Source organism: Clupea harengus, chromosome 15 (assembly GCF_900700415.2).
Source record: "Clupea harengus chromosome 15, Ch_v2.0.2, whole genome shotgun sequence".
Taxonomy (NCBI): Eukaryota; Metazoa; Chordata; class Actinopteri; order Clupeiformes; family Clupeidae; genus Clupea; species Clupea harengus.
Genome location: NC_045166.1, coordinates 3,211,984 through 3,239,686, shown reverse-complemented (window position 1 = coordinate 3,239,686; position 27,703 = coordinate 3,211,984). Strand labels below are relative to the sequence as shown.

The window sequence follows — 27,703 nt, the reverse complement described above, 5'->3', positions numbered from 1 at the left end:
GAAGATCTCTGTCAGTTGTATCAAGAGGACAAATGCAGCCTTCTCCATCTGACTAGACCGACATCCATAGCAGAACAAGTTAGCAACAAAAACAACAACAACACACACACATTTAAAATAGAAACAATTGACATGGTCCCATTTCTCTCTAATGAAACTGATTAAGAAATAGCAAATATCTGTACAGATGGATAACCAGACACATAGGCTATATGGGCAGGATTTATTGAAGTAGAACCAAATTTCCATTGAAAAAAGTATACTTCCAAAGGACAAAGTGTGTTAATAACATTAAATGATATGCAGCATTAATATGCTATTAGATAGGAGTGGGAAATAATAGAAAACAATCTGGTTAGTGTGTTGCTTCTTGAGCTGTGATCATGAAACTTTGATTGTCATATCAGTTGTGGTATTTTCAGTAGTGAAAAATATTTCTGTTTATAGTTTTCTGAACTCAGTGACTCACAAGCGCAAGATGATTTTGGACAAAAGTGTTTTATGCAACATACTGACAACAAAACAGACACTCCCATTAGGACACCAGAATAAGAATACAATTTAATACAAAACATCTTTTGAACAGGATAGCTTGTGGACATGTGTTTGGTCTGGTTGTCATGGCATGGGATGGTTGTCATGGTTGTGAAGTTGTTGTCGCTAAGCTGCAGGACAGGAGTCAACACCAACTGCTCCACTGACCAGAGCTGCTTTGCGGAAGCTGACAGGAGTCTCGTTCACGGTCAGGTTCCTAATGCAGCCTGTGTAAGATCTCCTGGCTGCAACGCTTGGTGGGAGCAGAGATGCTAGCAGAGAAAAAGGATCAGGTTACTCAAGTTGTTCAACTTTCTGTCTATTTTCTCTTGTATTTTATATTGGGTATATTCATTCATTCATTCACTCAGTGAGTGTGGTCATTGTTTTATGCGGATTGAGGATATATAGATATATATATATATTTACATTGAGTAATGAACTGGGAAATATACGACAAATGGCCTTAAACATATGTAGAAATGTTTTATTATACTTTATGTGGCTACCAAAGCAAAAAGGAGCATCTTTCTAATATAGTTCCTTAGAGTTGTGGAAGTAACACACACCAGGAAAGAGAATGTATGCATTGTGTGCACTTCCAATGAAGATTTTCATGCACATGTCAAGTAGTGACATTTCCAGTTGTGGAGCAGTGCTGAACATCACTCTTGTGCTGTAGTCCTTCACTTACCTGGAGCTCCTCCAACAAACACAGGAGTCCTGGAGATGTGGGCTCCAGAGTTGAGGGGTCCAACCACATGATTGGCCTCAGAGTCTACATCCAGCTGGACAACACTGGCATCTCGAATGACTGCAAGTGACAATAAGTCAGAATAAGAATAGGTCAAATCTATACCGCTACATTTAATTTCAGTTTGTGATCTCCAGAGACCTGCCACTGCCACTGGAAATGTAAGGTTCGTGTAGTGATGGAGAGAACATGTATAAACTAATTGTGGGAAACTTTACCTGTGATTCTGTGCCAGTTGCCATCACACATTCCCAGCATGGGAGTTACAACAGTGGAGAACTCGCGGATGCCATTGTTTACCAAGACCACGACCTTAAAAGAAATACATGTCAATAAGGTACACTGAATTACTACTGCCTTTTGAATGCATCACTGGTGGACATTCACACCTTACCTGGTTGTTATGAACATACACAGTGAGGTACTCCTCCTTGGATGTGTAAGCATGCAGTAGCACACCTGTGGCCACACGGGGGCGCACCTCCACCACCAGTTCAAACTTCAGGCCCAGACTGAAGGAATCATCTGTAGGGGAGGATGGGAAAGACAGTCTGTCATTCCAGTCTTCCCCCTCTGCTGCACATCACCTCCACTGCCTCTGACCTGGAATGTCTCACTACTTTCCGTGCACTGTGGCATGTGCACGTGTGAAACTCAGCCGGCCACACTGGGGTGTGAAATTGTTCCCTGCTTATTTAACAGCTGCAGTGCCATTCCCAAGACCTTGGTGTCTGAAAGTATTCCCCCTTGCCCTGCACTCTCCACCAATCCCCTTGCCCCTCACAGCAGCACAGAGGCTATCATATTCTACCGTCGTAAAGAGTTAACTTCTGTCTCCCCCTCCAGTGGAAAGCCCAAGAGTTTGCTAACGTTGAGTGAAGGAAACCTAAAAGCTTAAAATGACATGCAGTAGAACTACTGCCATGTTTCACTGTGAGGGTATACCCTGTGAAATGTAAAATAAATGCAAAAACCATGTGGAGCTTTAACGATATTCCTCCTCTGGTAAAATCACAAACATGTTACACAGCTAGAGAGTATCTGTAGGTCAAATTGCAGGGGAGAGGCACTTTTTGCAATAAGAAGCATGTCAGCCCTTCCTGTTTTTCTCTACACGAGAAACATGGAATGTATTTGGCCTTTAAGCAGTGAATGAGGAGCTGTGTTTTACCCAGAACAACATATCCACCCTCCTCCGAGAAGTAAGCCCCTGGCTCAGATGGCCCCTCAAAACACGGAAGCACCCCAAAGCTCCGGGACGCCGAGGACAACCTCCGACCATTCAGCTGAAGGTTCCTCACGCAGCCAGTGAAGCTGTTTGCAGAGTTCCTCTGATAGGGAGAGACAGAGAGGTCTTCACGTTAGATCTTTTTTTTTTTTAATAAATTAATAAAAACAGAAGGGTTGAATTGTAAAAAAGACAAGTTACTGTATTGTTTGGAATGCATTAAATGAATAAAGAATGTAGAAATTATTGAAAATATTTTATGCGGAAAATCTCATTGATCTAAACAGGCTTCAATGAGAAAAGGCATTCAAACTTTAAAGAGTGTTCAAAGTCTGTTCAATGTTTGAGAAGAACTGTGGTCTAAATGAAGGTACGTTCAATGCACCTCTGCATACCTGTATATAAAGTCTGTTCATTGTTTGAGAAGAACTGTGGTCTAAATGAAGGTACGTTCAATGCACCTATGCATACCTGTATATTGGTCTGGGCTTTTCCTGGAGGTACCCCTCCCACATACACAGAGCGGCTGACGTGCCATGAGGCGTTGGTGCCTGTGACTCGGTCATCAATGACAGTCAGACCATCTACTATCAATCTGCCTGTGTTCCCATCTCGGATGAAAATGACCTGGAGGAAAATAGGTGATACCTCTGTTAGCCTTTACACCAGATGAGTGCATGTAGTGAGGTCAACATATCACACCCACAGACAAACAAGAGAACATCTCTGTTTGCGAATGACGGGGATGTAGTCTAGTTAAAGACAAGGTGATCCCATTGCTTTGTGACGAAGGTGTACATTATGAGATGACTGGATGACATGTGAGGAGGTGGTGTTAGAGGGGGAAATGTGTGCATTGTGTTTACATTGTGCCAAGCTCCGTCGTTGTATTTCTCCTGGGTTTTGATCCTGACTTTGTCCTGGCCAATGTTGAAGGTGTACATTAGCTTGCCCTGGGCCATGAAGAGTGCCATGAAGTTGTCTTCTGTCTCATCTGACACGTAGAAGATTAAACCAAAGTTGGACTGAGTCTTTACAGACAGAGAGAAGTGAGACCTGGGGAGGAGAGGCAGACGACAGAGGTTAGATGGAGCCACTGAACAAATGGTCTCTTTAGTCTCTCATTAAGTCTCTTCTTTTGAAGCCTCTGATCAGAGACCAACCTCTCATTGATGGACTCGGAAATGTTGTACTCCTGACGGCTGTTTGCCGTGCCCCCATAGTGGTTGGCATTGCGCGTGGCCCGAGGCTTCTGGGATAGGAAACAGGGTGCACTCTCTGTCTCCGGAGCCTCCAGGGGCTCACTCTTCAATCCCAGGAGACCCTGAGGCAGGCTGGACTTATCTCTGCCAACCTGATGGAAAAGATACCCATTCACAAACAGGCTGATCATTTGAGAAATGCAAATATTCACACATAATTTGTACCTTTACATGGTTTCTCTCCTAAACTTAGAAATGTGATCATGTTGTTATACAACACACACTGTAGATACCTATATATACCCATGTGTATATACAGGATCTATTGTTTTGCTGTTCCACTTCCTGTTACCTTGCGGGACGGTCCCTGTTTGGGTTTGGGGGAGTTTTTGTCTGGTTTCTGGTGCAGAGCAGCAGGGGGTTTCTCCATGGGGCAGTCTTGCAGGGAGGTTTGGACTTTATCAGAGTACTTCTGGAAGTCCTCGGCCTCAATGTCCCGGTCATGCCTGCAGAGGGGGGCAATACAGCAGTACCCACAGTTATACCCACAAGCACTGACGTGGAGCCTCTATCAGTGATTGACTACTAACAGAGAGCAGTTAATAGTGCTATCAGAGATTCTCCATAAATCGAGTTGAAATACAGTCATTTTGTTAAAGCCTCAGTAAAGAGTAATTCCTTCATCATGTCAATCTAAGAACCTTGCCGTTATATCAGAATCAGAATCAGAATCATCTTTATTGGCCAAGTACATTTCCACATACAAGGAATTTTTTCTGGGTTTAATTGCTCTCAATGTACTTAAACTGAAAAATATACATGCAACAGTTTAGGATAAAATAAATAAATATAATATATAATATAATAATAAAATATAATCATTTGTCAACTGTTCATTAGAGTGACGGCAAGGGGGAAAAAACTGTTCCTGTGTCTGGTGGTTTTGGTGTGCAGAGATCTGTAGCGCCTGCCAGAGGGGAGGAGCTGGATCAGATATAAAGGTGAAGCACCTGTTTTATGGAGGCAGTGCTGATGTCTTAAGGTTATATGAGTGCAGTTATATAAAGGTGAAGCACCTGTTTTATAAAAGCAGTTCTGGTGTCTTAAGGTTATATGAGTGCAGTTATATAAAGGTGAAGCCCCTGTTTTATGGAAGCAGTGCTGGTGTCTTGAGGTTATATGAGTGAGTGGGTACCTGGTTAGGTATGCATAGCTGATGCAGCCGGTGAAGTTCACAGTTTTGCTTGCAGGAGATCCCCCAAAGTAGAAGAGCTTCTCTGTGGCAGCGGAGGATGAGGCTGAGCTTGGTGAATGTTTCTTCTCTTGTTTGTCTTTGTCATCAACAACAAGCTCGTACCTGGAGGAAGCAGATTTGATGTATTTAAGCATCTTTTTGTGAAAAGAAGAGAATCCCAGAGTGACTGTAACCAGAGTATGTCTTACTTTTTATTAGTCACAGAGGCCACAAGGAAATGTTGCCTCCCATCGTTGTAGTTTTTCTTGTGTGATTTCACTTTGGTCCCTTTAGAATTCATCACTACTCCTCCATTCTCCAGTGAGATGGAGAACTCATCAGTCTAAGGGAAACCAAATATATCATTACACATACATGCACTTGCAATCATATAAGGTCAATTATATTCATTTTCTACAGGCTGTGACCTTCCTATAGTGGTTTTTGTCTGTTACAATGTAAGAGAGGATTTGAAAACCGGCTGAAATAAAATCATGAAGACACTTACCCCATCATTATGGTAAAACAGTAGACCAGCAGATTGCTGTGTTCTGAAGTTGAAACCCCCTTCAAAAGCCTCGAAAGGCGTAATCTTGGCTGTGGATCCCAGGTATCCCTCTCCACTGAAGTATGCTTGACGGGACATCTAAAGTGATCATATTTAAGGCGTCAGCCAACAAAATAATCTGGAATTTGGATGGTCTTCTATTGGTTAGTTTACTATTCAGACTTACTGATATTGTCCATACAATAATAATAATGATGAGACAATTGATAAACATGGACATATAATGTAAGGTAACTATATATATATCATTATTTTGTTTCCCTAGATTAGAGTTATTGTATCAGTATCCTGAGGGCCCTGTAAAGGCACTAGATAAAATGATTGTCCAGATTGAAAATGTATTACATTGTACTTAAAGTCACAGTGACAATGGAAAGCAGGCAAAGATCAGCCTCTGGTAATGATCAGTACATACAAAGGACTCTTCTGGGCACCCACTACTGATGCCAATGGTTCCGGGTTCCTCGAGAAGGTTGAAATCCTTCTTCTGGAACTGAAAGCCTCTGACACAGCCTCTCAGTCCTAGCAAAGAGGAGAGCTCTGACCTGCGAACGGAAAATTACACTTCAGAAGATCATAAGACAATCCTAATGGGGGCAAGTACAAGGACGTGTCTGTGTAATGCTATCTAATCCCAGGCTCTGTGCTCCACTGAGATTGTATTACAATTGTTCAATGTTACACCTCCAAGGTTAGAAAGTTAATTTTGGTTGAGCTGCTCTAAAGGTCTTTTCCTTTGTGTGTGAGTGGGCCTGTGTGCAGTTAATTGACATGCCTGGAGTTGAGAATGCTGGAGGGAGCGCCTCCTATGTGGATATGGGAGAAGGGCAAGGCTTTTTTCTCATTCTCGATGGATTTCACATGACTCCTGTCTACCAACAGAATGATCTTTTTGGAGTGGTGGTAGATTACAGACACCTGAGAAAAGAGATCCAGGTGATATTTTTAGAGAGGGCGTCTCTTTCCGTCACGGATGAATAATACTGCTGAAAGGAAAGAAATGTCAACTGTTGATGCTTTACCTCATGGTTCCGTGCATCGTTGATCTGCAGTTTAGGTAACTTGCTATCCATGACAATTGGTCCTCCGGCAAAGTTGAAATCATATTTGAGCTGTAGGTACCCATCTTTCAGTCCCAGCAAGAAGTAATTTGACTGAGGAAAAAAATATATCCACAATTTTAAAGACTGTACAATTATTGTTGTATTTAAGTGTTTCACGCAGAAAATAAATAAATTAAATTACCCCATTGACCATCAGAAGCAGGATACCGTCGTTAGCTACAGTTCGGACTTCAACATCAAACCTGGTGACGACGCCAATCCGACCCCTCCTCTCAATATTACTGACAAGGGCATAGCCAGTGCCATCGAACAGATAGCTGGCCACTCGACTCTGAGAGAACGCCAGTTTATTCCTGTGGTACAAAAGTTCAGATGGTTTATTTGACACACAGGAAACTGAGCTTATAGAAGAAAGGAGCCTTTTTAAACACACACATATGTGTGAACAGTCTCCCTTGAAAGTGTCTGACCTAGTGCCTGTTTTTGGGCAAAGGTTGTTTAGAATATTTGGTGAGAAATACCATGGTTTGGGGGTGACTTCACATGAAACGATCAATGTTAAAAGTTGGAGAGGGTGGCAACAGCACCGCTGTTTGATTTATGAAGGGATAATCTTTGAAGATTCAGTATCTCTTTAATGACTTAAAGAATATTACGTTTATTATATTAAGTATATTACCTGTATTTCATGCACCATTCGTGCATAGTTACTATAATATCAACACAATTACATACCTGGCACAAGGTTGTGAAGCCACCACATCCATTTTATGTAGTTCTTTAAAGTTGTATAGACTTATGACATCATTATTCAAAGAGGCCAATTCTAGACATCCCACAAATGGTGCAAGGCTTAGTGGTGGAGGGAGCTGTCAATCAAAAACATGATATAAGAGTATTGGACTTCACGAGTAACAAAAACACAACAAGAACAAACACAAACACAAGAAATCCATAGTGTGAAACTCTACAGACTGAATTTTCTAAACGTTTCTTTAAGATGGCATACCACAGGTCTACCATAGCAAAGCAGAGCCTGAGACAGAACTCACTACTGCTGCTTGCTTGCTTTCAGCCTGAACTGATTCAGCTGTGGAACTGGGTCATGTGTGAAATCCAAACTATTCAGGAAGAGGAGCTGATAGATGAGACCATCTGCCCAGTAATGTAATTTAGTGTCGCCAGGAGAATATGCAGCCGGCTGGTGTGGAGCTGGGAGTTTGGGGCCCAGAGTAAGCTTCGGAACCTACCTTGACGCTAGGAGGGACGCCTCCTACAAAGAACACAGTGTCTGCCGGGTCCAGGTCAAACAGGGAGTCCGGCCCGTCAGCCACACCCTTTTGGATGAACTTCTGCTCAGCTGTGGTGCTCTGACTGGGCACAGTCAAGAAGATCTTCCCATGGCGACCCAGCCTGCATCAGGAGCACAGAGCAGTGGGAGTTCACTTATGGGATAACGCCTGAATAGAATATTCACATGAACCACAACACTCTGGGAACCCCAACACTCTGGGAACCCCGCCACTCTGGGAACCACAACACTCTGGCACATTGACATCGTGAAGTAACAAGATGGGAAGAACTTTCTGGAATCTTAAAACACAACTCCCACAAGTGGTTTGAGGCAGATGTCTGAGATCATCCGAAGAAAACAAAATAACTGCAGGATAATTCTCTTCTACAAAAGAGCATTCATGTCACCTCTCCATTCTGATGAGGTTGAACACTGGAGGCCAAGAGCTGACAGGCTTGGAGCTCAGTGGAATCTCCACATCTTCCCCGCCCAGATTGTAGACATACACAAGATTGTCATTCTTGATGGCCAGACCCATGTAGTCCTTCTGCCCCTGTGGAAGAGAAAACCTACATTTGATATCACATTCCAGCCTGAGGAGGCAGTTGAAACCTACACCTAATGGAACCATTTTGTACCAAAAAAGGGCCAACATTGTACACAATAATGACAGTATGTGAAGGTCATGAGGAGTATAAACATGGTGTACTTCCTCTGTAAGGAAACTGTACCAAATGGAACACAAAACATGAGCCCTCTCATACTGCAGTACACCAAGTGAAACAAACAGACATTTGCAGAGACAGACAGAAGTTACTTTGAGTCTGTTTTCTCTCCCTATTAAACAGCAGTACACTGCGGCATAGCCACCGCTAACTAATGCAGGAAGCCAACAAAGTCACAGAAAGAGGCATCATTGAAGAGATGTGAGGCCCACAGAGGAGGGGCCTGTCTTCATGGTGCCCCTGTGTGTGGGGGGCGCACTGATGCTTATGTAAATGATCCACTACTTTGAAAGCTACACAAACCATTGTTGCAGGCGTCCCTTGGAAACCTTTTGAAAAAGGCAACTGTCAGCTCTCCAAGGCTTTTCCTGTTCGCATGATCACAACAAACTATTCATACCCCACGCCTCTGCGGTGCCTTTCATCTGTGCCACCCTCAAGATCAAACTCACTGAAGTTTCACTGGTAGATCTGAATGTCTCTCTATCCCTCTCACACATATCCCACACAACACACGCACAGACAACAGAGAGCTTGTGAAGTTGCCGTTTTGTACTGCTCTGCCTTATATAAAGCCCCTAGAGGAGGTGCTGGGGGATGGGCCGGCGTCGCTCTGTCTCAGCAGCTTGCTCACATTTTTGTCTCCAAGATAAAGGATGAAGCGGTCCTCGATGGGGTCCTTGTCGGGGTCCACCCGCATGAACAGGCTGATGGTCGTCACGGCCTTCAGCTCCTCCACATTCGGATGAGGCTGCACCTCCACAGAAGACTGGCCATTGAACTTCATGGAGATTTGCACCTGCAGACAGATACATAATCATAGTTGACACTTACTTTGTGGACATTTGTTTGGTCACTGTTGAGTCATGAGGAAATATGAAGGCATTAGCCAATCAGAACGCTCGTACTGTCGTTGCCATATAATAAAGTTGAATAATGAAGATTAAGGACAAAATATCATAATAGATTCTGATGTGTCTTAGCCATCTGCCCTCATCAGGGAGTACATTTTCTCCGGCAAACAGAACACTGTGTTCTGACAGGCACATTTTGTCTAATTCTATAATCTACAAAAGTCTGTTCAAAGTGCCGTGGTCCAACCAGGCCTTGGGGCTCTAGCCTACCTTCTTGGCCACACTCCTGGCCTGGGCGATAAGCTCTCTGATCTTCAGAATGTTGGTTGAGACATTATTGACAGGTTTCTTCTCCTCCACCACACGAAGCTTATCCAGAAGTTTAGGAACAATCTCGGACAGGTTATCCACTGCATACGGACAAACCAAAGACACACAATTACGTCTGCACTAAAATTATGAAAACAAAATTAGAATAAAGCATTTTGAATGTTCTAGTTGCACTCAGAATAAGGAGTTGTGGAATGTCACAGAATGTCACACTGATTCTGCTTCAGTAAAAACCAAAGCTCTCCTTTGGTGCAGGATGTTAAGGTCTGGATGGGTTGGGTTACCTGCTTCTCCAGCAGAGACTACCGCACGGTCAAAGGCTTCTGTTGAGTACTCATTGTTGTTCAGGTTGTTGGACCATTCCTGCACCTTCTGACTGATGGGGCTGATGGTCTGCAGGACCTCTGCTGAGCGGTTCAGGGTGCCCTCAGCCACCTCCTGGGAAAACTCCAACCGTGTGCTCGTGCGGTCTGCGGACGACATTCATAGGAGAAGACTTACATTACATGCGCAGACATATGGCATGACTCACCATCCTCTTCTATCTTTAGATCCCCATATTTGTTTTTAATACAAACACAATTTTTATATTTATTTAGGAAAATACTAAATAATAACCTACAATAACCTAGAAAAGGAGGAGAAAAGCGCTGTTACCTTTTTGCAATGCACTGAGGTCATTCAGTATAACAACAAGCTTCTTGTTTGAATCAGTCAGGGTTTCATTTGTCTCTTCGATGTAAGTCAGTGTGTCTCGGACCAAGTTTCTCACCTCTGGAAAAGAAAATTAAGAAAAGAAACAAAAGAAAGAAAGAAATGAGAAAACCTCATCATCATTTAGGAGCCAGTTGTGTTTGAACTGACTGAGGTTTCTGACGACACCTGATAAAATATGTTTCATATTACCATATTCTTCAGAGCGCAGGGAGACAGAATCCCTAAAGTACAGGTCACTCTGTGTCTTCAGAAAGTCAAGCTGGGTACCGATCCCCTCAATCGCCTTTGATAAGCAACAGAGGCACAGCACCAAAGCATGCAAAACAGGAGGTCAGTTTTCAAATTAGTTTGAGGAATAATTTATTAAATTCAATAAAATAATGAAACTTTTCCACTTTGTTTAACACACTTACATCTTCAGCTCGTGTAGCCAAGTCCAGGGTGGTCAGTCCTGTTATATTTGCGTCGTCAACGTACTTGATGATGTTGTCATGTACATTGGATGCATCTATAGCTTTCTGGACAATCCCATTAACATCACTTCCTTTGAGATTACTGAAAAGAATGTGTTACCATTAGTATTAGTATCAGTGTTTAGTATAGTGTACAAAAGGCATGTTCAACACAGTTTTAACAAAGTCATTGTATAGATGGATTCCGGCCTCTAGCAAGGATGCAACGTAATGCATCTAAATGTCTATGACAAATTAATTAATGTATCTATGAAGACTTACTGTTGTAAAATTGTAAATCCAACTAAACTAGAAGTTACTCACAGTCAACACTGAATGAAGGTTGTACAGTAAATAATGCATTCTTTACAATCGGTTTGTTCAGCTGATTAATGATGAAGACCCACAGGTGCACAACAATACAGGTCAAAAGAATATAAACATTTAGAGAAGATGCTGTTGAGAAAAACGTACCGCTCCAGCTGCTCAGCTTGCTTCTCCAGGTCCTCAGCGTACTCTGTGGCTTTCTGGACCAGCTCCCTGTCAGCCAGAGACAGGCTCTCTGTCTTGTCTATGAGCAGTTTGCTGGCCCCGTCAATGGCGGCATGATGCTGACTAACATTCTGCAAAGAGCCAGAGCTAATGGGTTTAGTGTCAGTACCCCAGGACAATTTCATTTGCAACTGTTTAATACATTGAAGGCAATTGTAGAAAATGTAATTGTTTGCCAGACATAGACATTTTAAACTAAGTAAGTGTTTGAATCAGTATATTAAAATGACATCATTCCACCAAGCCTGTTCTTTGTATCTCTGGGAGATACAAAGCCAAATTTGAGCCAAATAGAAAGTCATATTTTCATGGCGTCCATCTCCAAACTCTAATAAAACACAATGGATGTAGGTATGTAGTTATTTAACACTTGTGTAAAGCATTATGTTGACGATCCCGGACATGCTCACCTTCACCATGGTCTCCAGATCAGCCAACCCCAGCTCTGTGTCACTGATGATGTCTGCTGCCATGCTGAGGGTGTCGTTCACGGCCTCATTGTTCTCCATCAGCCTATGCTGCTGGGCCTGAGCACACAGGACATTATGGATCTCTACACACGCTATAGACTACAGCAGCCCTTATTATGGATCTCTACACACACTTTAGACTATAGCAGCCTCCTTTACTTACTAAGGATGATTAAGGGTCACTTCAGCTCAACAGTAAAGGTGCCATGTAGATCTAAACTCTGTCAGTTGCTGTCAGAATTTCTCTCTAAGGAGACAACTGACATGGCTGACTATGCTGCTATGGCATGTTATCAATTTTGTACATGTTTAAGTCGCAATATATTGTCATGTCTGAATCTTAACCAGACTGCACGTTTTCTACACCTCTGTACATTTTGAAAGCAAGTGCTCATACTATCAATGCCTAGAAGAGACCCCCATTTTATGGGACACACTAGCCTTCCCAGTGACTGTAGTGAAAGATAACAAACATGAACTAATCTCTCAGACGCTCACGTGTGTGGGACAGCCAACCTGATTTATATATGTCAAATAGCATGGATTTGGTCTCGGTTACTGCAAGGTTTGGTTGTATAAAGCAGCCAGTGATTATCTGTTCGACTGAAAACCTACCCTGATTAAGTGAGTAAATAAGCATTAATGACCATAAAAACAACAGTCTGGCCAGGGAAAGCAGCGCCTTCTGGCTTTGTTCAGGGAATCAGTTTTGTACACACAGTTGGAGCAGAGAATCTGTGCCTAATAATAATAATTTCAAACTGATTTTTTTGAGTTACTAAACTCTAAGCCATGTTTTGTAATAACAGTTAAAGTGCTGTAGGGCTTATTCTCACTTATTTCCACCATTTCACCATTTATCTGTTCCCCATTTTATATTTAAATTTTAATTTTTCACATTGCACAATGTCAATGGTGAAGAGAACAAGACGGAGGGTAAGGGCTTATCCTGGCAACACTTAGATGTATTTACACCAAATTAAGTGTTGTCTTTCTTTCTGAGCAATGTAGGTCCCATGTGAGCTTTAGGGGGCACTGTAGCTTACACATTAGAAAGACAATCATGGCCTCCGTCTCATGAATCATGCTCAGTACTCAATACAAGTTTCTAATGGTTCTCAACTTTTATTGCCCAATTAAAAAATATTCCCACGGTTTTACTGTATACTGTAAAGGTATGTTTTTGTAGGGAACTAGTTTTTCTACCATCTTCAAGTTCCTTTTGATGATACAGTATATGGTCATGTGAATGTGACACACCTACTGTTCCCATTGGCTATTCACCTGGGTCTGGGACTTCGGCTCAGAAACCCAAAATAAGAAATGAGAAAATCTAAAGATTTAAAAAGATTAAAACTATGCAATGCCTCTTAAACAAACTATACTACTTTGGTTCACTACATTGTAAAGATAATAAGAGTGGATGGTGGTTTTAAATGGATTTAAAAACATGTTGTCGTCCTGACATCTACTATAGTTTCATGATTCCAGAGTCATAAATCCAAACTGCCACCGTGTCCTGAGCACAGTTGGTAGCTAGAGGCACCATGTTAATTAGCGCCTTCGTTATTGAGTTTCGGTAATTTATTAGCCCATAAAGAAACAATTTCCTCCTGGTGATAAAAGGGTAAGCTAGACTCCCATAACAGGGAAGGGGAGGAAGGCAGCTGCCAGACTCAACACAACCCGACTCCTCCACTCACTGTCTGAACCCCTGAGGCATTCAATGAATGAAATCTAATGGAATGAAACCCTGTTGACAAACTCAGAGAGCTTGGGAACGGGAGAGAGATGTGGGGAGGGGGGGTTAGAGGATAACGCGTTCATGCTAGGCCTCGGCTGTCTGAGCCTGGAGTCATGAGTTCAGTGGGAAACTACCTTGTTCCTCTGGAGTTTAAGGATGTTGGCCTCGTGCCTCTGCTTGGTCTGTGTGTTAGTGGTCTGAGCCTTCACCAGCAGCTCCCCAGCCTGGGAAAGTCTGGAGCTGAAGCGCGAGACCACCTCCCTCACGGGGGAGACACGGCCCTCGGTGGAGATCAGCCGCTTCTCCAGCTGCCGGACACGCCGGAGCACTAATGGAAACAAGAGCGCAGGAGACTCACTTCCTGTGCATCAACACAGAACATCAGCAAACATTGTGTAGAGAAAAAGACATTCTGTTCCTGCACCCTCTTACTTCAAATTACTTTCACAGCAGCCTATTAAGAATCAGGTGATCACTGTTATTTCGACCTTAAATGCTGTGTTTTATATTACACAGGTCACAGCTTGCCATGATATGAATGACAATAGTTATTGTATTTTCAGGGAAAAGAGCCAACATGTTTGTCAGCTTGGACTCTGAACTGCAAGTTAAGACAAAATATTTGCTGTGTCTGTATCTGAAAAAAGCATTACATTGATTTAGTAACTCATTATTTGGGATTATGAAAGTCTATCTCATAATGCAGAACAATTGTTTTATTATTATTATTGTATAAATGTTAATTTGACTGACTAAAAGGACCAAAAACCAATCTATAGCCCCTTAGTGGTTTATTTTATGTTGCATCTGCCAACAGTCTAATATATACTGAATCATCCAATGATAAAGACACCACAGGATGATTAGATGAACCAAAATCATCCTGAATAAGAAAGTAGAAGCCAGAGGACCTTTTGTGGTAAGACTCCATACACTACGCGACTGGCAATCTAAGATAAAATACTAGGTCATCATACTAGGTAATAAACTACAATAGATCAATATTTTAGGTAATGTTTGGGTGTCTAAATAACTCTAAATTTTGAAATGACTAAACAGTCGTCAGCTTTTATCTCGAAATAACAAAATTGGTATCACAATGAAATATCAAAATACTGTCACAATAAATATCTTGAAATGACAAGGATATTTTGTAAAATGAGCTAGGACACAATGAGAGTTATAAGGAGAATAAGGAAATATGGAGGAGATACTGTATGGAGGAGAAAAAGGAGATATGGAGGGGATATGGAGGAGAAAAAGGAGATATGGAGGGGATATGAAACACTTCGAGTCTCACATTCATGGGCTTCGGTTGCTTCATCCGTGGCTATGGGCTCCCTCGTGGACAGGTCAACGGTCCTCATCCTGCTGACCATCCTCTCCGCATGAGCAGTGTTCTGCTTGGCTGTCTCAGGGTCCACCTCCTGCTGCTCCCTGTACTGCTCCCAGTCGCTGATCATCCCTAAAGGGTCAGCAAGTGATATAGTGCTCTCTGATCAAAACCATCTCTGTTCCTGTTTCACCTCAAACCCCCCTCAACACTGAACATGAACTTGTGAAACAATTGCAGCAGATATTGGAAAATATCACCCAGCCACATCAGTCATTTTGCAATATTTCAGCTGACTAAACTAAATTACATTACTAAACTTTATGATAGTTCAAACATTGAATACAAAAGGTTAAATTGCTCAATTGTGAGGTTAAAGTACAGAAACCACAGTTAAGCCATGAAAGATACGGAAATACGAAACCATTTAAATACTATATATTTTTTAAACCTTCAAAACATTGGAATGTGATAAAAGAGAATCTATGGTAATGTGTCATTACAGAGACACATCTTTAAAAGAGGCCATGAATAAGTAATCCAAATATCTAAATAGTTTCTCAATGTCAAAGAAAATTCCACTGTATACTGTTTGTGTAAACCACGGGAGCACGTCCTGACAGTACCTTCTATTAGCACGTTGAGTGCGGTGAGATTAGTGGTCAGCTCGTCTGCCAGGATGAAGCTGCTCTGGGTGGCCTCCTCCACACGCTCCCCCAGGGCCATGACGGAGCTCCCCTGGCACCCCGCCACACACACCACACAACATCAATACACCTCCTCATCAGGGCCAGTCACACTGCAGTACTCTCTCACCACACAACATCAATACACCTCCTCATCAGGGCCAGTCACACTGCAGTACTCTCTCACCACACAACATCAATACACCTCCTCATCAGGGCCAGTCACACTGCAGTACTCTCGCAGACAATTTAATATGCTTGTGTTTTAATTATTCCAACTGTTCGTTCTGGGGGTTAACACCACTTATAAAAACGTAATCCAGTGCGTTTACAGGTCCTGCTACCTCATTTGGAAACAGAGAAAGAGTGATCTTACTTTCTCTGAAAAAATGAGTGCGTCTGCGATCAGGTCAGTTGTGGCCTCCTCCAGCTCATCAGTCTGTGATCTCATGAGGGCTGACTTGTTTCTCCAGCCAACCAACTGGGCCTAAACAAAAGCATGAAAAACCCTCATCTCAGTCAAACTATAGTGACTTCAGACTTTCCGCCGTTCATTTTCATGTTCAAAATTTAAAAAAATCAACATTAGGAAACTGGGTAACAACTACTGGCAAGCTTTGTTAGAAATGTGCCATGCTACAGAAACTGTACCAACAATAACAAAACACAACCAATGTAATCTGGTTCTTTTTTTAGCCTAAGTGCTAATACTTAAAACACCGTGAATGCAGGCCCAATGCGGTGGGGTCAGACTCTCACCTGTAGGCGCTGGGCTGTGTAGTTGTAGTACTTGATGCGGTCGTTGGCTGCAGCCCCACTGGAGATGTTCAGCACACTGACCTTCAGCTGATCCAGGGTCTTGTTGGACTGCCGGATGTCTCCAATCAGGTGCCAGATGCACTCATCGCAGTCTGAGTGACCGGAGGAAGAGGAGAAGATAAGTCCTCGTATGTCAACAGTGTAACGGACTCAAGAGGAAGTGAATGCGGTGGAATTTGGGAGTGTGACTTTGTTTGCAACGTGTTTCACTTGTGGTCACCACAAAAACTACATCTAAAGCTGATGAGATTCTAAAGAGGACTCATTCTGTGTAATTTTTATAAAATGTTTTCTACATCTAGATTTAAAATTTGTATAGGTACCCATTTTCATGTTATTAATTTAGCATTGTCTGATTATGGTGTCTTTTGTTGTATTCTTCCTACTTTGTAAAACATAATTCTCAGGCTTTGTTCCTTTCTCCTGAGCAGGCCTACTGGTGATATTCTGAAAGGTCGGTCTGGTTTCCTGGGCCGTGCTGTACCGTGTTGATGAGCTGTGCTATGTCAGTGCTCTCCTTCACTGTGGACTGTGACAAGCTTACTCACCTATGTTGCACTCGCTGACCTGGGAAGCTTCAGGCAGACACTCTCCTGTGTGCATGTCGCAATGTCCACTGGTGCAGTCACATGCTGAAACACACCCATCACAAACACACACTGTATGAGGCGCTCTCCTGGCAGGCCCTGCTGCAGTACACTAAAACTGGGCGCGGAGCCGTAAACAGCTGGGATAACGTGTTGGGGGTGATGTAACAGGAAGCAGGCCATTGCTAATCCCTGCAGTTGCCTCCAGGTGGCCTACAGTAAGCGGACACCCTGCGAATGACATCAGCAGTGAGGGGGTGTGGGAGTAACAGATAGAGCCTCTCTCTTGAGAACGTGTTACCACTTATGATGGGCCTTATCTTTTGTGTGAGCCTGCATAGGATAGCCTGGATAGGTCACTGTCTCACGACTCCTAAGGTAGCATGACATGGGGATATGGGAACCAAATTTCAATAACGTTTCTAGAATTGCATTTGCCTCGTCCAATTTAATATGACATATATTCTGAAATGAAACACACTTTACAGTCAAAGTAAGGCTCTGGAAGCACCTCAAGCAATACTAATTCTGTCCTTTATATAGTGATAGAAAATCTAAATCCAACTGGAACAGGTTTTTAAGACGCAGATGAGGAGCAGTAGTCCACAGGGAACTTACTCTTGCAGCCTGAGGGGCTGTAGTCCCAGTGGCCTGGCAGGCAGCGTTCACAGTATCGGCCTCCAGCTCCAGGGCGGCATTTACAGCTGTGGGTGAGAGGGTGGCAAGTGGTCTTGAGCGCAGCGGCAGCGCACTCACACCGCCGGCAGCCAAGACAGCTGGAGAACCCCGAGTAGCCCTCCTGCAGGGGGGGGGGGGGGGGGGGGGGGGGAGGTGGACGGTGTGAAGAAATAGTCTCTGGATGTGATGGCTTCCAATTTGAGATTCTACTAAACGAGTTCATTGAGTTCACTAAAAACTCATTTGATTAAATAGTAAACTGGCTGGATGGCAATTAATTCACAGTTAATTATTGTACGTACAATCAGCAGGCGTACAAAGATTGTTTTGAGAGAGCATGAAAGGTGAAGAAAAACATTCAAAAGCTCAAAGTGGTTGTTTTGAAGGCAGGTTGGACACACTCTTACCTCACACTGGTCACACAGCCTGCCAGTGACCCCAGGCCTGCAGTGGCACACGCCAGTGCGGTCATCACAGGAGGCCGTGCCACACTTGTCACACTGACACTCTGAAAAGCACAGACAAAACAAGTAGATGTGTATCATTTACATATAGAAATGCATTCATACCTAAATAAATGAATGTGGTGATATGGTAGGAATCACTGTTTCTACACTGACAGATCACTATTTACATCTCCAGATATACTGTGGAAAGATTTCCCAGTCCCTTTCCATGTTATGCCAAAAGTAAACAAACCAACAATGACTCCATGTTGCTATTCTTACTCTCTACGCTCATGGGTTGGAAAGTAATATGAAGCTGGTTGTGATGTGCAGAGCTGCAGAGCTGCAATTGGCAGCCAGGACTGTGAGGGCACAAGCGGTATCCTAACCACCATGTATGTCTAACTGTGTAAACAATGACTGAATTGCACTAACCTCTATGTCCATAACACCAATTATGAGACTGCCACCATAGCCTAAACTGTCAAAGGGCCTTTTGAAGCAAAGGTTTGGCATTACTGTAACCCCTAGACAATATTAGACTTTGTTGTTTGTTATCCACAGCTCCTCAGCATGTGGAGAGTCATGTGAGTGAGTATATCTAGCTGCATATCTGTGGGCTCTTGCATGTTTTCCAGTTGGCTAGATGTTGGCCTCAGGACAGTGATGTCTAAATGTACTGTTGGCACGCACCCCTGCAGTTCTTGGCACTGACGGCGTCCCCGTAGAAGCCGGGCGCACACCTCTCGCAGTTGGCACCCGCCGTGTTGCCCCAGCAGTTTAGACACTGGCCTGTGACGTTGTTGCATTCATTGAAGATCAGGTTGGGATCAGAGTTTCCATTGCAGTCGCACTTCTGGCACGAGTCTCCCTTCCTCATAGGGTTCCCATAGTAACCTGGGGCACATCTGTGGACATTTACATTTACATTTAGTCATTTAGCAGACGCTTTTATCCAAAGCGACTTACATATGTGCGACTTACAATGTATACACATTTTACATTTTACATTTACACTGATGGCACACTGCACATCAGGAGCAATCAGGGGTTCAGTGTCTTGCTAAAGGACACTTCGACAGGGAATCGAACTAGCAACCTTCTGATTACTAAACGACTTCTCTACTACTGTACCACTGTCGCCCACTGTGGAAGTGGACATTGATTTACTTGTTGGCTTGTTCTGTGCTATCGACAAATATTAAAAGATGAAATTCTTCCAGGTGTGTATTTCAAACCTTATCCATAACTCAGGTCTCACTGAACCGTTTTATTGCAGGGATATTAGTTATAGTACATCACTGAATACAATGAATATGCCCTGACCTTCAAAGGGTCCTGAAAGAGTTAGCATTCTGACAACTTGACAGATTTAGAGCTCTTGGTACAAATGAACGCTATAGTGTTGCATGGAAAGAAGCTGTTGTAGTGGAGGTTATTTGGTTCTGAACGTGGCAGTGGAGTGCAGTGTGACCCGTGGTTCCTCAGCACCCACCTCTCACAGCTGTGTCCAGCATAGCCTGGTTGGCACACGCAGCGCACCACACTCCCCCTCTGGTCACAGTACTCTGCGAAGCTGGCGGGAGACACAGGGGAAGGAATTCTAGTCAAATCTGGGCACCAACACACTGCTCTTTTTCCTGCCCTACTCAACCACTGAACCAGACTACCCAGTCCCCTCAAGCCAGAGGATGGGCTGTGTACTTACTTGTTGGAGGGGATTGGTAGTGGGCAGGCACAGGGACGGCACAAATGACGACGATCGGGTGTGATCTCTGGTGTGAACCCATCCTGACAGCTTTCACAGAAATTACCAGTGGAGTTGTCTTTACAGGACTGCAGGGAAATGTTAAGCATGGTGAAATGTGCAAGGGCTGTGGGATGATACATAGTGAAACTCTGAGGAAGGCTTTATTGAACAACATAATTTGCCATTCTAGTGTGAATTTAGTCCAAGTCACTTCTGTTGCATAAACACACTTCCATCCAAAGTGACTAGCAAAATCTTTTTTTATCAAATTGTGTGCTGCCCGATAGTAACTAGCTTGTTCATGTGGCAAAACAAGACCTCATCTCCCAGATTCACAGTTCCCTCAGCAGTGGGATTGGTGCTGATCTGACAGATGTGGACAAACTCAGGGCCGGATCTGATCTAGAGTCAGAGGCTCTGGGTTTAGTCTGAGAAACATGGCTACTCTGAGCTAGAGGCTCTGGGTTTAGTCTGAGAAACATGCCTACTCTGAGCTATAGAGGCTCTGGGTTTAGTCTGAGAAACATGCCTACTCTGATCTAGAGGCTCTGGGTTTAGTCTGAGAAACATGCCTACTCTGATCTAGAGTCAAAAGCTCTGGGTTTAGTCTGAGAAACATGCCTTCTCTGTAACGATATGTGCTTCCTGAGAGCCAATGACCCTGGTGGTTTAAGCACCATGCCCTACCAGTAGAACTGTGTCAAAACAAAACTTTATCATATCTTGAGAAACCACTACATTCTTTGGCAGGCAGCCCACCCCCACAACATTGCACAACCTGATTCATTGCTACTGGGAACCACACCAACCGATATTTGGAGAGACTTACAATGCAGATTCCAGTGATGTCTTCACAGCTGTCTGCATGGCCTCTGCAGTTGCATCGCAAGCACTCACCCCGCTCGCTTAGGAATAGTCCCCTGGCACACACCTGAGAGAGGCAATCACACAGGACAATTACAACCACAGCTACACGTCATTTTCTCTTCTCTCTAAGATGTGGAGCAAAGTTTGAGAGGAATCACTAAACTGTCCTCTAAGTAAAACCAGATTTTTACAAAAAACAAACTTACCCAAGAGCCTCTTTGGCCAAGGAGACATTATTCAATCATATGCAAGTCATTTGGCTAAATCACCACCTGGGTCCACTTTACAAAAAGTGGTTGGACCGTCTGAGATTTTCCTTGAGAACTGCTGTTTCAAACCCTTTCATCAGAATTCAACACATCATTTATTCAGAATAGAGTAAATATTTAATATTTGGCATCAGTACTGATGTTCTGATATAGGGCGAAAAGACTGAAGACATCTCTACTAATCGAATCTAGGGACCATTGGAGGGAATAACAGGATGCACACCTGTCCTGTCTGAGGCTTTCCTTCACAGGACATCATTTCCTTCCATTCAGCACATAGTGCAGAATTAATCCAATGCTTGAGGCTAGTAAACTGTACCCTTTGTTGTCAAAGAAGGAATTTTCGGGTCATTCCCTCTCTACTGACTGGTCTGCGATGCAAATTTGAAATTCTTATCCCACAAAGTCACTTTGTTCCAGAGTTGACTCCATTGCCACGGCTTCCCTTCCCTCACCATTAATTTATCAATTGTTCATGGATCACTGGATCCAGTGTAGTCTGTTCTCACACATTCCTGTGGGATGGGAACTCCGTGATTTACTCCCGTGAGGGCTCCAGAGCCAAAGCCAAGCCCTCCCAGAGAGAGTAAATGAGAAACATGCGGTGGACTACTCTGTGTGTCCGTTCATCTGGATGTTCTTTCTCATAGGCCGAGTGCTTGTGTTTGAGGTCTCTTAGCTTCTGTGAGCTGCTGACATCAGTTCTTTTTTCATGTGTGCATTGGGGAAAACAACTCCTGCCACTTCCTTACCAAACAATATGCGTATACCACTTCTCTGAAACAGCATCAGACACTAATAAATAGTAGTGTATTTTGTGCTAATGGTGTCATTTATTTTAAAGGTAGTTTTTAGGGGGGAATATGGGATAACTAACCAGATGAAATAAAGGCTGCCATAGGCCTGGGTTTGTGAACATCTCAGTGCCCGACAGCTGGACAGGGTATACACAAGGGACCCTGAGAGCAGGGGATCGTGGGAAGTTGGAGCAGATGTTTCCGTTGAGTGATTAAGCATTTTACAGATTTGAATGCAGTAGAGTCCAGAATCCCTTCTAATTGAATTATCGCTCTCTGATTAGGTGCATGTGAAAGCCCGTTCAGTCTTCACTTCTCTGATTCTGAAACCAGATGATAGAGACTTTTTTTTCACCATCCCAGCCGACTGCACTCAAGTGTTCACAGACAACAAGTATAAAGTTCAGTGACTCTGATGCACGGGACTTTGGGCAGTCAGTTACTTATTTCTGACTAGTTCAAAGTGTTCCTATTACTGTCGAGAACAAAGCTCTCATTCACAGCCCTGTACAGGGCAGCTCTGTCTGACACGCAGCATTTTCTAAAGACGATGTCATCATGTTCCACTCCAACATTGAGCTACACAGAATAGCCCTTGTTGATCCCCGGGCCGATGGTGTTGGAGGTGAAATGTTTAAAGCAGAGCCCCATTCATCCCGTCTCTGGAGATAAGGGCTGAAGACATACAGTGGGAGTGGGCCACAGAAACAGCAGAGAGAGCCGTCTCAGAACTGCGAAACTGACCAAAGTAAACACGAACCAGACCTGCTGTGGAAAGAGAGAACTGTACATGACTTGCACTCAGCTTTAGGCGAGAGGCGCTGCTGGCTGCCTCCCGCCTGCCGCCTCCCGCCTCCCCCCGCACCCCATCTCTCACAATGAGCGCTGGACATCTTGTTTACTTTGGCTGTGGTGCAGAGAGGTCCAGGGACGGGTTTACTACCACCATTTCAGCACTCCATTGGAGAGGCGAGGGAGGACAGAGAGGAAACTCTCCTGTTTGTTTCTCCATTCCACAGCCTGTCCAGTCACACGGTCCAGTCAGAGGTCATGAGAATGCGCCTCTTATCCACTCACAAACACAGACTTTCTGACTGCATGGGAGCGCTCTGTTATAAACAATGGAAAAGAGCAAGCAACAACAACAACTACAGGAACTTCACAAGAACTAAAGGAAATCTGATCCTAAACTTTACAAATCAGTCTCTGTGGCTAGTATGTGGCAACAATATTGTTCCTTTTGAACCTTTCTTGTTAAAGGCATCCATGACAGAGCTCTTCAATCACACTTTCTCAGAGAGCCATTAGCCAGAGCCATTAGCTGCAGTTATCAGCAGGTCCACCATGAACTCATCAGCACCCCCATAACCCCCCCCCCACCTCTGTCTCCCATGCCCACTCTGTCCACCGCTTGACAACCCTGCACTAATAGTGCCACTCAACACCTAGCAGCTGGTCTCTCTGGGCGTTGGCATCGCAGCCCAAGAGCATGGCCCCGGCCACAGGACAGCCCTCATCTGGGACTCAGGCTAACGCTAACCCAACACTGACCCAAAACATGGTGCACTGCAACTACTGCTGCTGCTGCTGGGGAGGGCAGCTAGAACAGGGGAGATCCATGGAAAAACAGAGAGTGAGAGAGAGAGAGAGACAGAGAGAGAGAAGGAGAGAGAGAGAGAGAGAGAGAGAAAGTAGAAGATCTGTTGCTTTCTGAAATGTAGTGAGGTATCAGATCACATACAGTAAACAGCTTGCCCTTATGGTCTTTCTTTTACTAATAGCATGGTATAATGACATTAATATGATCAACATGTCCAAATCAGAAACAATGGGAAGCGTGTCAAGGTTTACTGACAGTTCAAAAAAGCTCTTTTACATGCAAAGCTATTGATGATTTCAGCCCTCTACAGCAGTGCAGAGAAATCAAGAGATCCAGACAGACTTACTTTGACCACTGTGTTCGGTTGATCCGAGAAAACATGCCGTACACTTCCTGAGAGGATGGAGAGGAGACATAGGACGGGCAGTGTTCTTCTAACAGCCATTTCCTCTGTCTGTGTGTGTGTGTGTGTGTGTGTGTGTGTGTGTGTGTTCGCGTGTGTGTTCGCGTGCGTGACTGTTTTTGCAGCAGGGTGCTGCTCTCTCTCCCTGCCCTGGCTAGTCTCGTGGGCTGCTCTCTCCAGGACGCAGAGGGCTCGCTGTGCTCCGCTGGTTCTGTTGCATTAGTGTTCCCTCGGATTTCCACTTCCAGATGCGGTGCCGGACTCGCACTTGCCCAGCCCAGCCCAGTCCAGCCCAGCCCAGCCCAGCCCAGCCCAGCCTGAGATCCCTCACATAAACTCTATGGACTTCCTTCTGCTGGCCCTCCCCCTTCTGCTAGCCTCCACCCTAGCACCCCCCTCAGCGAACCCTGCCCCTTTCCAGAGCCCGAGCCCTAAATTGCATGCAGCTGGAGAGAGCTGAAGCACAGAGAGAAACAGAGACGGGAAAACTCAAACGGAAAGAGAAACAAAAAATAAACAATTAAAAAGTCCTGTGAGAGATGGTTCTCATTGGATTTCCAGACAACAGTTTGGTCGCGTTCTTGCGTAGGATATCTAAAAGAGCAGACTGAGCAGCCATCCTGTCTCTTTCTCTCTCACTCTCTCGGGGCACCCTTTCACCTTGCCCAGCGGACGTCCCTGCCCCCCCTCTACGGTGCAAAGCTTAGTCTGTGCAGCAAGCAAAAAAAAAGAAACAAATTCTCAGCTGCCCAACTACCCCACCACCTCAAATATCCATCTAACTCTGCAGCTCCACCATTCACCACTACGCTGCTGTGTTTTCCCAGGTCACACTCTCAAAGGTGCTACATCTATGAAAACCATGCTAGGTGCTACATCTTCAAGTACAAGACATTCAGTCAGCACAGAAAGGCAACTGTTGTTCATGTCCACAAAAAAAGACTTTAAGTGTGTATGCTTGTTTGTGTGTGTGTGCACTCACATGACTAAAAATAACCCCTGTAAGGGCCGCCATTAGATCATATGAGGATGAGCTTCTTTACTACGGCCTACAAAGGACATGTTGTTAGCAGTTCCAAATGCGTCTGAGTTATGCACCTCGCGTCCCTGAGACCATGGGGAAGTTATATGTCTCAGATGACCAATAAACAAGTCGTCACATTCCTGTGATGCATGTTAGGAGGTCACTTGAACGCTGGAGAAGACAAAACACAATCCAATCATGGCATGTGTTTCCACAATGTTACTTGTCGTTAAAAAAAAGCACAAAAGCCACCACTCTTAACCATGCTAATCCTGCCCTCTCCCACCATCCTCCATCTCTCCACTGTGGCTCTGAAACAAAGTTCTGTGTTTTACAGTTTTGTCATGAGCAGGCAGTAATTTACATCAGACACACAGACAGAGCGGGCTGTTCTGCTTTGGTGAGCAGTATGCAAACACACTCGTCTGAGCAGGGAGTGGAGCTGGGCGACTCTGTCAGCAGCCCCCAGCTTTAAAGCCCCTCATTTGCATCGGGGCACATCAACACTCCGTAAACCCCTGTGCAAATTAGCGGAAGAGTGATAGCCACACACTTTCTCTCTCTTACGCTCTCACACACACACACACACACACACACACACACACACACACTCTCTCTCTCTCTCTCTCACACACGCACACACACCTAAACCAACATTTATAATTCATTCACTCTCAGAAAGTGTATTTCATTCTTTGTCTTTCAAGATGAGACTGTGGCAGATTTACTGTTCCTTTGGTCCCTTTCAAAGTGTGGGAGGAACAGTACCCCCACTTGCCCCCTCCAGCCCCCACCCTGCCTGTGGCCTTGGCCTGGACTCTGGAAGAGGACAATGCTGTGTATTGGTGAACGCCATGGCATTGGCATCACATCAGTAGTTATGTCCCACACTCCCCATGGCCAACTACTCACACAATGTTTTGGTATGGTCTCATGAGATACAGGTTGGAATTCTGTACCCTTCCCTCTTGTGCACGCTCTCTGATATAGGCGGAGTGTTTATTAACCTTCACTAAACATTCTCAAGATTTTTTATATTTGGGATAGAAGTCATCCATTTGGAAATGTAGTGTCTTCAATTAAAACTACGTCCGCTTAATAAAACACAGTAAGACTTAGCATGGTACAGAACATAGGCTACATGATTTACATCTTGCAACTTGCTCAAGGCTAATGGCTTTCTCTTCACTAATACTTGCTGAAGGTGGAGGGAATGGTCCACGTCATCTCGTATCACAAGCATTTGGTTGGTTTAAGTAAACCATGTTATTCAGGTGAGTTAATTCCTCAGGTGGATGTATTTCTGATAGGTTAACAATGGGGTTAGCGAGTGAATATACTCCTGTTAGTACGGTTGTTAGCATGGTGTTAGCAAGTGTATACCTTTTTAGCATGGTGAAGCTAGCAGGCAAGTTCTTTTTTTTTTTTTTTGCATGTTGAAGAAACAACATGGACAGTACAATATAACAGCACCCGAATATTTGTTCAATAGCAAAAGTGTGGAGCTGGTGAGGTGCCATGTTGCCTGTTTGCAGGTCTATGGTTGAAATGATTTAGGAAGCAGGTGTGCTCAACTCCAATTTAACTGAGTCTTTTGATGCGAGTTAAGAACGACTTAGATACTGAAGCAAAGAACAGTACTCTCAAGCATATACTCTTTCTTATAATATTGTGGGAGCATATCAATTAACGGAGAGACGGCTGCGTTTCTACGCTGTCTAGTGTCAAAAATACGTCCGCCATTCGAAAGAGTATATGGTTGAGAGCGCGGTTCTTTTCATTGTTATGAAATTATTTGGTGTTTGGATTGAAACTACCAGATCATCTATTTTCGTTCATAAACCGCTCAATATCATTTTGAATTGATAGATACATATTTTGGAGGTCAGGTCCATTTTCTAGGTTCTTAGCTACAACTGCAGGTCTGCAATGGAAGTAGCAACTAAAAGGAGAGAGCAAGATGAAGATAATGGAAAATAACCAGTTATTTTTTACTGTAGATGATGAGATTTTGCATCTTTGACATTCAGATATATGGATTACATTTTTTCTGGGTCAAAAAAAAGTGTTTGTTTGTTCTATTCCCCTCACATGAAAACCTAGTCCCCAAATATATATTTAATTTAGTTTAGCTGACTATGCTTTAGCTAAACCTTTTCTCCTTTATGTGTAGCTCCCAAAGATCTCACATTTTTCCTACTCATGTAATCTGAATTAATGCTGTCTGTGAGAGTGGATTTGAGAGAGGAGTAATTTCACATTTACTTAACCTCTGGAAAAGGCTAAACACACCACCTAGAGCAGCAGAGGACCGAGGCCAGCCTGCAAACTGGAGTAATTAAAATGGAGGTCGGTTTGTTATGATTGCGGTCGTGTTGCTTCCCTCCGGAGCGTTGAGTCACTCAGGGAAGGTAAAAGGAGCAGCGCTCCACGTCACAGTGGGGGTGTATGAATGCTGACCTCCCCACCCCTCAGATCTCCTCCTCACATCAAGGCGAGGCAGCTCCGCAAACTGAGGTTCTCACCCCAGGGTTCTTGATCCCTCAGTTTCTTTCATGGCCTTCTTGGGGCAGTAGTGAGAGGTGTCCATTTCAGTAAGTTCAACCTGACAGGTCATACACCAAGTCACATTTGCTCTGTATGAATTGAAGAAAATATAGACAATGTGAAGACACTTTTGAATGAATGTATCAACAGGAATGATTTAGTTCTATTTAAATAC

The 27,703-nt window shown here is 43.9% G+C and overlaps 1 protein-coding gene across 1 annotated transcript; it reads right to left on the bottom strand.

Annotated features, from left to right (window-relative positions):
* Nucleotides 1-206: 206 nt before the first annotated feature.
* On the bottom strand, nucleotides 207-24,277 carry lama4 (laminin, alpha 4). Its single transcript, XM_012821408.3, has 40 exons — nucleotides 23,901-24,277; nucleotides 20,851-20,952; nucleotides 19,980-20,107; nucleotides 19,767-19,847; nucleotides 18,965-19,179; nucleotides 18,233-18,333; nucleotides 17,766-17,946; nucleotides 17,109-17,192; nucleotides 16,501-16,652; nucleotides 16,118-16,228; nucleotides 15,682-15,793; nucleotides 15,023-15,187; nucleotides 13,857-14,050; nucleotides 11,919-12,035; nucleotides 11,431-11,579; nucleotides 10,918-11,059; nucleotides 10,694-10,787; nucleotides 10,445-10,561; nucleotides 10,072-10,257; nucleotides 9,728-9,867; nucleotides 9,238-9,402; nucleotides 8,286-8,431; nucleotides 7,835-7,997; nucleotides 7,320-7,453; nucleotides 6,766-6,937; nucleotides 6,543-6,674; nucleotides 6,296-6,438; nucleotides 5,936-6,065; nucleotides 5,461-5,598; nucleotides 5,162-5,295; nucleotides 4,914-5,075; nucleotides 4,071-4,224; nucleotides 3,680-3,870; nucleotides 3,383-3,572; nucleotides 2,988-3,143; nucleotides 2,460-2,619; nucleotides 1,683-1,813; nucleotides 1,507-1,600; nucleotides 1,229-1,348; nucleotides 207-806 (listed from the first exon to the last, which is right to left on the bottom strand). Exons 1-40 carry the CDS (start codon nucleotides 23,997-23,999, stop codon nucleotides 661-663), a joined length of 5,631 nt encoding a protein of 1,876 aa, XP_012676862.2. The 5' UTR covers nucleotides 24,000-24,277; the 3' UTR covers nucleotides 207-660.
* Nucleotides 24,278-27,703: the final 3,426 nt, after the last annotated feature.

Bases quoted from the DNA above. Each gene is read 5' to 3' on its own strand.
- lama4 (XM_012821408.3), bottom strand. From the start codon at position 23,999: ATGGCTGTTAGAAGAACACTGCCCGTCCTATGTCTCCTCTCCATCCTC. The intron at 15,188-15,681 runs GTACTGTCAGGA...CTGACCCTTTAG, and splicing joins ACTCAACGTGCTAATAGAAG to GGATGATCAGCGACTGGGAG. The intron at 6,439-6,542 runs GTAAAGCATCAA...CTCTTTTCTCAG, and splicing joins ACGATGCACGGAACCATGAG to GTGTCTGTAATCTACCACCA.